Consider the following 9,290-nt stretch of genomic DNA (forward strand, 5'->3'; position numbering starts at 1 on the left):
GTATGAATAACAAAAGAAAATCAAAGCTAAACTTTACAATGGGTTACATGATGTGATAATATCATGAAATAGTATACATCACCTGTGTCCGCACTGAATGGGATTGTCTCGACCAAGATTTTATGTTACATCACTATCAAGATGCAATCATATGTGCATATTTATGGTTACACTCTAGATATTTTCATACCGTTCGCAATTTCATATGTAATACGAAGTGGCTAGAAGCCTCAAAATAAACCAATTTGAGTGCATCTCAAGGAATAGAAAGTCGTCCCGATATTGTCTTGAGTCAAAAGGCTTCAAAGGTGTAAATTCCGAAATGAAATAAAAACTAAAGAGATGCATCATATATATACAATTATTCAAATATAAATCGGAGAAAATTAGAATTGTACACCTGCTTAATTGGGATGGAGGAGAATTTTTCCTTAACTTTACCACCAGGTTTTGTTAGAGGAGAATGTAAAAATGATGAAAACCAATTTTGTATCTGAGGCTTTGGCGTAGTATTATAAATTTAGTGAAATGAATTAAATGTAATTAATCTGGAGCATTACAATGTAAAAAATGTTTATGTCTCTGCCTTGCGCGTAGTATTATAAATTTCGTGAAATAAACATATGTAATTAATCAGGAGCATTAAAGTATAAAACAAAAAACAAGTCGGGATGATTAATCCGGAGCATTATAATGTGAAAAAAAAAACAAGTTGACAATATTTAAACACGTAGCTGATTTAACTTTTGATGGATTTTGGTGGAAATAGGAACTTATATGCTACAAGCCTACAACTACTTGGAAACAAATAGGCATGAAAGGTTAACCGGACGTTAAACAATGATGCTCAAGGCTCAAGATTCGTTATTTGTCAGGTTTTAAGCATAAAAGATGCAATGAAGAGAAAGTCTAGCTCATTGCAAAAAATTATGCGTTGATGAAGTACATAACTTTTGAACCCACGGAAGTTAAATGGAGCACATCGTTTGTAGTTCCGTTTTGGGCTTGGTTGTATAACGGCTGCAGAAGCTAATCTTATTAGAGTATTTAGGAGAGTTTGTGTTTTTTTCTCAAATTTTATGAAGCAATGAATAAAGTGAGAATCATGCTTTCATCTATGATGTTAGTTAAACTTACACTTCACGTAACAAGATTTCAAGAGTGCACATATACTTCCACTATTATGCATCCGGTGCGTATGCACCGGATTAGATGCTTGTAATCACTAATTTACCATCACAATTCATTTCACTGAAATACTTACAATTAAGAAAATGACGTACGTAGTATAAAGTCTGCATGCATAAGAAACGACTGCTTTATGATTTAACATATTATTAGAAAACCCAAAGGAGCGCAATGAAAGTTGAAACTCAGACAAATCAAATGTTTAGGATGAGGGAAAGAAATCATGAGAGATCAAATAAGAAACCGCGGCTACGACGACTATACGGCCAAGACTTTGCAATGAACAATGAGGCATCCAAACACTTGGCATCCGTGAACCAAGATGAGACGAAACTTTGCAATGAACAATGAGGCATCCAAACACTTGGCATCCGTGAACCAAGATGAGACGAAAAGAACGGTTCTCCTGCCAAAATTTAGACCAAGACGTCTAATTCTAAAACTGACAAAAAGATAATGAAACTTATCAGGACTGCTGAAAAATATCGTGAGGAATGGATACAATGATATCGGCGAGAGAATATCGTTGTTCCTTTGAGGAGGAAAATGAAGGAAAACCATACTTCATGCATCATCTGTATACGAAAATATTGATGATCCGAATGAGAGAATGAATTTTTGGCTTCGCCGAAACCATGCAATGGAGATGACCTGGGATAATACATGAACAAAATCACCAAAACATATGGATAACGAACACATTGACGATAGTGCCAACGATCGAGGAAGAATTTCTGAGAGAATGTAATTACATGTATATCTCATCCGATACTGATTCAACATAAATATCTAAATACAACAGAAATCAGTATCAAAGACCGCCAATCTTTGGAGATCGACTAAAAAATTATTATTTCGAGGCAACATAAAATAATTTACCTAGCATTTTTATCAGAAATTATTATTTTAATCAATTGCAAGTGTAACTGAATTTATAATTATTTGGATGACAAAAATCTAAGATTTTCATAGCTACAAGTTATCATGGGTCAAAATAAATCTTATCATAGTTTGTAGTATTTATTAAATCATTCTGACCAAAAATTATTTCGTCTCATGCTGGCACGGGTTATTTCTAGTGAAGATACAATTTACAATACCACTAACGAATTTGGTTTACATCTAAAAAATTAAATGTATCCTCCTCTCTCCAGAGAATTACAGTTTGTTTTATAAGAAAAATCACTTCATTCTCTTCCTTAGCGCGACCACCAAAGGCCCTAGCATTGCGCTCACTCCAAATTTCCCAAAGAATGGCGTAGCTAATGATTGGCCCCCAAACAGTCTCCAACTATTATACATTTATACTTCAGTTGTGTTGAAAACAGAGCTGTTATCTTATGCAGTATTCCTAGTGGTTTATCTGTTAGCCATCTCTTTGATACGCAGCAAAAGTGAAATTGTTTATATCAAGCCTACTTTAGTAACATATCAAGGTCCTGCCTGCAATATTCATACTAATTTTTGTAAAAAGACGTGTATGTTTAATAAATTGAGCCACTTATATCGAACAGCAATCCTAAAACAAACCATTGGCACTTTCTCAAAAATACCTTGGCGAGCACATTGGCAACTGACCTGGACTTACCTTTACCTGATATGAGGTTTCTCCCAAAAAAGAATTAGATATGGTTTGTTGATGGCTTCATGTTACGCACCTGAAATGCTGAACTTGAAAGATTTTTCCCCATCTGAAATATCGATCCTGGTCCAACCATCTATCTGGACGAAACTACTATGCATCTTCACACCATCTGTATTTCACTCAAAGCTATGACTTATCTCATTCAGCGGGGAGTTTGAATCCAATTGAAAGCTTGTTTAGGAAAGCTTGTTGGTCTTGCCAGATTCTGACCTGATCCTGAACTGTACCTGAAGTTGAATAATGACTGAAAATTTAACAAAACATACAGTAAAATGTATAGAAAAAACTGAATACTTATGTGAATAAAGCATACCGTAAGATCAACAGAAATCAGAGTCACTACTGTACATGGTCAGGATTCAATTACCAAAACCAAAGTCAAAACACAATTCAATTAAAATGACAAATGAGGTAAATTTTCGATGATTGATAACATTAGACACCGCTTCAAAGAACATAGACGACTGTATCTAAAAACAACAAATGAAACTCTAACAAACATTGGTAATCAGAGTGTGCAAACTAAAGAAAAAGATAAAACATAGAACAATACTGACTAAATATATGGAATGCTTTATTCAATCTAATGTAAAGAGCACACTGAGAATGAAATCATTAATTAGCTTCACTATCATCCATTTGAAATAGTTTCGTCAAGTCGGGCTTTCTTTGCGAGCAGTTCAGATCCCAATTCAACTTTCACAGAGGCAAAAATACCCTTGCCCGATGCTGAATGTGCAGGCGGAGTATTAGTGTTACGACGGGTGACGGTGAGGCTAGTTGGGACAGGTAAATGTATAAATTCAGTTGCAGAAATTTGACTTTCCCATTCTCATAAATCCAACACAACAATCAATTCTTTTCTTAATGAAACACAAATGGAATGGACAATTCAACTTGCTATTCTATTTAGTGAACCAACATTGGTCCATAATATGAGCCACGGACTTACTTAGTTGTGTTCTAAACCTTTATACACTGTCTTTCAAATGATAGACCTTTAAGAAAAAAGCAAAAAAAAAAAAAAAAAAAACGTACCATTATCATGAGATTCTCTCTATCCATTAGTTTGTAGCGTTTATGATCAAATGTTCTCCAGTATTGAAAAAATAAAAAGTAGAGGGGATTCTTCTCATCTGGTTTTAGTTGTCCTAGATCCATAATTGTCACATGCTTTTAAAAACCAACAGCGAATCTGCGGATATCCATACAAAAATATCAAAGCAAACCGAATAAAAAACAGCACACAATAAAAAGGGATACAATATCTTGTAGTCCAAAACGTACAGAACTTTAACCTTAATTTGTATACGTACTCGTACGTTCGTTGGAGGACATTGGTTTCAACTTAACGAACAGAACTTTAACCTTAATTTACGCACCCATATATCTGTTGAGAACATTGGTTTTAATTTTCAACCTTTTCATATAGGGGATAAACTACACGTTTACTCTTCAAAATTAGTAATGATGATGCTTATGCGACTAAGAAAAAAAAAATCATTTCTCATAAAATAAATGGTTATATCAGCAAACAATGTTATTTACATATTATCAACGGAGATGGAGTGGAACATCAAATTACCTGAGCTGGGATTATGACATTTCGTTCTATTTGCTACCGAACATAGGTTTCGTCCATTGCTACGGGCTACAACGACCCTAATTTCACGCTTTTCTTTGCGCTTCAGGTGATTGAACGTCTTACTGGAATGCTACTGTCATCACTTGCAAATTCCAACATCTGCAGGTTCCTCAAATTCTGCTCGCACAATTCACATATATGGCAGGCCTAGGTAACATTCCTAGCAGCTCACCGCGCTTCGTGCCATATATAACCTGCAACAAATGTTTACCTGTTAAATCCAAAGATGCATAAACCCTTCTGCCTAGAAAAGTCCATAAAAAGGACACAGAGCTAGAAACAATGTACTGGTGATAAATCCAAAATCCAGAAATGAAACCTCTCTGACACTCAGAAAGAGTTATTACGGCAATACCTAATCAAGAGGGAAACAGCGTTTTCAGAAACACCTTCCAAATTTAATGCATATAAATAGATAAATGAGGTGACTCTTAATCTATGCAGTCGCTAACTCCGAAATGAGTGAAAATCGCTCCTTTTAAACCTATCTGACTTGCTTTCATTTCACAATATCAAAGTCATTCTAGTTGGTGGTTATAAATTTCCAATACCGTATATAGATGTTGCTTGGTTGTACCTGAGCACTCAAAGTGATCGATCTACCAAATACTGTGGAGCCTAAGGGATTTTTGATTTATGATGACAGGTATACTTGAATCATTACAGCCTTTTAACTCTAGCGATGTATAAATTCAATTGCCGGAAATTGACTTCCCCATTTTCTCATGAATCCAACACAAAATCCAATTAGATTTTAAATAATTGGATTGCTATTATTAGCTTCCCGAGGAGGTATCCATTTACGATTGAAGCAATCATCATTCTCTTTTCAACCACTCCTTGTAAATCTAATTTATTGTCGATGGCGCTTAATAACTCTTGCAATGCAACTCCCATCACAGCAGATGTTTCTAACCGCTGAACATTCAGAAGCTGCAAATGTGAGTCTCTTTTTGTTAGGCTTTGCAAATACTCACCCCGTTTGACACTCATGCTAATGTTGCCCAACCCTTCATAATTACGTTCTAGTTCATCTTCATCCCCAGTCTCCCATTTCTCTAAGAAATTGTCTTCTCCTTGGTTCACAGACACTCTATTCTTTTCTTCCAATAACCCATCTAAGAAATTGTCTTCTCCTTTCACGGTCATCTTCTCGGTCATCCTCTTTAAGAGCCTCTTTGGAAGACAGTTCTCTTTAAGAGCCTCTTTGGAAGACAGTTCAACAGACTCCTTGAATTCTTGCTCATGAAAAATTTACTCTCCTCGAAAAACCCTAAGAATCCAGAAAAGGTATAAAACTTATCCATACCATTCACATTAGGGAAAACTTCATCAAACTTAGCTTTACAATTCAGATAATAAGCAGTACCACAGCATCCATATAAAAGAGAAAGATAATTATAACCATATATAATCAGGAAGATCTAACTCTAATAGTAATCCGAAAGAACTAATTCTAATACTTGTTTCTTCACACCAACAGGTGAATAAGAAGAACAATACTGAGTAGCTATGAAACAGAATTCCCACAATCACTAACAATTGCAAGAAAAAAGAAAAAAAAGAATTGGGTACAGGTTAAAAAATATTTTCTTGATTCATCTCTACCCCAGATGTCTATATATAAAGAAGAGTATTAGAACTATAAAACTCTAGAAGCCACTGGCATACAAATACGCTATACAGATTAAGCCAGCAAAAAATTAAGGATTACTGGACATTAGCTATGAGCAAACACTATCAGATTAAGCAATAAAAAAACAACAGGGTTGAATAATAAAACTTACAGTCTTACACTCCTACATCAACATTAGGTTTACAACTTAGCAGCAAAAATCAAATCATGCAAAGCAGAAATTCTAAAAATCGAAAAATCCACTGATCCAAGGAAGAAATTCTAAAATTATTTTGGGGAAAAGACTCAATATGCAGAGAGAAAGAACTTACGTGTGGAAGGGATCGAATTGATGCTCTATCCGAACTGGATCAGACAATTTGTAGGAAAAAATCAATTGAAAGCTGCCGATTATATTTTTGAAGGGTTTAATTGCAAAAATTAAGATGAGAAATTAAAAACAGAAAACGGTAAGATGAATATGAGAAGGCGGGTATGATTTTTTTCCCCTAAAATTGTGTTCTGTTGCAGAGTAATATTGAAATTGAAGAGGTCGATTAGGGTTCTTCACCTGTTACAGATCGGAAGAGTGGGGAGAGAAACAGGAATTAAAGACGCGCGTGCAAAAGTGTTGTATTTATGACGCCTACGTGACATACGAAAGTGAATGAACGTTGGATCAAATCTAGAAAACTACGCTGGAAGGGGAAGGCAGATCACAGCCAGTAGTTGGAAAACTCAATGTATCCTGGCCGTCCCGTGACACAACAAACCTTCGTGTCATATAAGCATTGATAGCGACTTCATACTCAAGCCATTGTTCCTGGGAAGCTGAGTCTTTGATAGAACAAAAGATATCTCTGTTCTCCCGAATCTTGAACAAATCACATGCATAAAACCACAAGGCAGATCCACGCATCACTGTTGGTAAAGTTTCAAGAATGCTCATAGCTTTAGGGATAATGTTGCCTTGTGATTCTGCCACTGCAGAATTTCTACTACTAACTACATCCAGTAAATGGTCAAATTGGAGTGAGAGCTTCGCAGCTCCTCCCACTTTACCCAGCCCACTTGTTTACCTTTCTTATCCTTCCTTTCTTGTGAACCAGATAGGTCATCAATCTTTCTCTTGTTTGTTTTGGTTTCCCTGTCTACAGAATTTGGGACAGAATTATCTTCCTCTGACTCATCATCACTACTTCCAACCTCTTCAACATGATCAGTTGCTTCATCGGCTCGACCTTGATATGAAATATTACCTACTAATGGACCTCCATATTCAGCTCCACCACTAGCAGTCACTTTTAAGAACATCCTATTGAACTTTTCAAGCATAGTAGGCTCAATGCCTTTTTCATAAACTTCTTGGCAGCCGGAAACAACTACTGTTCAAACAAATTTTTTTCTTATTAATTAGAACTTCATGAAAAGATCAAAGTAACTAGATATCAATCAACTGACTAACCTTTATTTTTTTTCTCCCACCATTCTTTATCTGCAGCAACAGTCTTTTTTCCATAATCCCATCCAAGGCCAGTTTCCTTCCCAATCAATCGTCTCCATAAATTCCAATCAACTTTAAGACTATCCCATTTATTCTTCAGCTGAACCCTGGTGTAAGTTTTTCCGGATGCGTTGTTAAATTTGTTAACCACATTCTCCCATCCTATTTTTGAAAAATGAGTACCATGACGATGCCCTGGTTCGACCTCTCGAATACACTCATCACAAAATATGTTAATGCTCTCGGCATCCCAGACAGCGCTAGCCTCCTGCTTAATTGCTACACTTTGAGTGTTGTTGTCACTCATCGCAAAAAATCCATATATCGTGCATGCCCCATTGGCATACAGAGTGTGAGATAAAAACAAGCAAAACAAATGTAAACAATTATGTCGATGCTAAACTATCTGATGTAAATGAGGACAGTATCATGCTTATGCATTTCGAGAGCATCAAAATCTGTATGTATCTAGAAGTCAATGGAGAAACGCTTTGATCTGTTGGCTACCTTCAGTTTATAAATTAATTAACAATAAGAACATAAAACTACTTGCAATAAGAAGCCTAATTCCATTCTGTATATAACATAAGCAACCATAAGGAATGAAGAAAATGACAAAACATAAACATAATAAGCAATTGGACAAAGAAGAGCATACCTCGATAATCTTTGGTGAAGGATATGAAGGCCTAGCAATCACTACAGGCCGTATATATACACATGAAAGTGTAAAACGAAATCAAGAATATATACAAATCTTTTACGAATATAAAAGATTTTTTTATTGAATGGTATATAAAATATAATTTGAAATTGAAAATCCTAATCTTTAAAGAATATGATATAGATTGAAAATAATAATCTTTCAGGAATATAATATAAAGAATAAGAAATTGATAGTCAAAGATTCAAAGGTAATTTTGGTCATTTATATAATATAATAGGGATATAAAAAAAAAATCATGTATTAAAAACAGGTGGGGCCAAAGCTTATGCTTTTAGAGCTTTTAAAAGCTCCTCTTCCGGCTTTTAAAAGTTGGGGTATTTTGGAAGTGTTTTGGGTTAAAAGCACTTTGAAAATATTTTACCAAACATTCATATGAAAAATAATTATTATATATAAATTTTAAAAGTGCTTTTGCAAAAAAAAAAAAACAGCTTTACCAAACTCGGCCTAAGTGTTGGGGGAATTTGATAAGTACATAATTCATATGATTTTAGTATTCATTCCATACTTGTTTTAGCTATTATTCTTGCATGTTTTCGTATTATTACTCTTGTTTTGTTTTGTTTTTTTTTTGAAAGGTTCACCAATTTTATTTAAGAGAGGAAACTTGAGGTTACATTTCTAGGATATTTAGTTCCAATCCTATCATTAAAAACAATGTCTTGGATGAAGGATGGGCATGTGAATTCCCAGCTATTTGTTGTTGTCGCTGTCGTGCTCTGTGTTTGGTTGGATACTGCTTTGTTTGCCAGTCCATCAACAACCTGGTTTGTTTTCTCTTATTTGCCTCTATTAGTTGAATCATCCAAAAAGGAGGTACCAAGTGCTAAAAACAACAAAGAAGAGAAGTATTCCAAGTATCCAAGTGCCCAAGTCCAATAGAAGTGGAAAAAGTCCGACGAAAAGGAGCAAAACGCTCAAAATCAAGAGACGGGCCAAATACCAAGCTTAACTCATTCAAATTAA

The 9,290-nt window shown here is 35.1% G+C and overlaps 1 protein-coding gene and 1 long non-coding RNA gene across 7 annotated transcripts; both read right to left on the reverse strand.

Moving 5' to 3' along the window:
- Positions 1–2,172: 2,172 nt before the first annotated feature.
- Positions 2,173–6,836, reverse strand: LOC113358285. 6 transcript variants are annotated; one of them, XR_003364414.1, is made up of 6 exons: positions 6,426–6,836; positions 5,056–5,751; positions 4,419–4,672; positions 4,150–4,223; positions 3,872–4,028; positions 2,173–3,060 (listed from the first exon to the last, which is right to left on the reverse strand). It is a non-coding gene; the product is annotated as an uncharacterized LOC113358285 (long non-coding RNA). The 6 variants fall into 6 exon arrangements; XR_003364417.1 differs by lacking the exon at positions 5,056–5,751 and having other exon boundaries at positions 2,173–2,631; positions 2,777–3,060; positions 6,426–6,814; XR_003364413.1 differs by lacking the exon at positions 5,056–5,751 and having other exon boundaries at positions 2,173–2,631; positions 2,847–3,060; positions 6,426–6,772.
- A 262-nt stretch (positions 6,837–7,098) lies between these two features.
- Positions 7,099–7,904, reverse strand: LOC113360433. Its single transcript, XM_026603942.1, has 2 exons — positions 7,559–7,904; positions 7,099–7,478 (listed from the first exon to the last, which is right to left on the reverse strand). Exons 1-2 carry the CDS (start codon positions 7,902–7,904, stop codon positions 7,099–7,101), a joined length of 726 nt encoding a protein of 241 aa, XP_026459727.1.
- Between the last annotated feature and the right edge of the window lie 1,386 nt (positions 7,905–9,290).

This window comes from Papaver somniferum, chromosome 3 (genome assembly GCF_003573695.1).
Source record: "Papaver somniferum cultivar HN1 chromosome 3, ASM357369v1, whole genome shotgun sequence".
NCBI lineage: Eukaryota > Viridiplantae > Streptophyta > Magnoliopsida > Ranunculales > Papaveraceae > Papaver > Papaver somniferum.

Bases quoted from the DNA above. Each gene is read 5' to 3' on its own strand.
- LOC113360433 (XM_026603942.1), bottom strand. From the start codon at position 7,904: ATGAGTGACAACAACACTCAAAGTGTAGCAATTAAGCAGGAGGCTAGC. The intron at 7,479-7,558 runs GTTAGTCAGTTG...TTGTTTGAACAG, and splicing joins GTGGGAGAAAAAAAATAAAG to TAGTTGTTTCCGGCTGCCAA.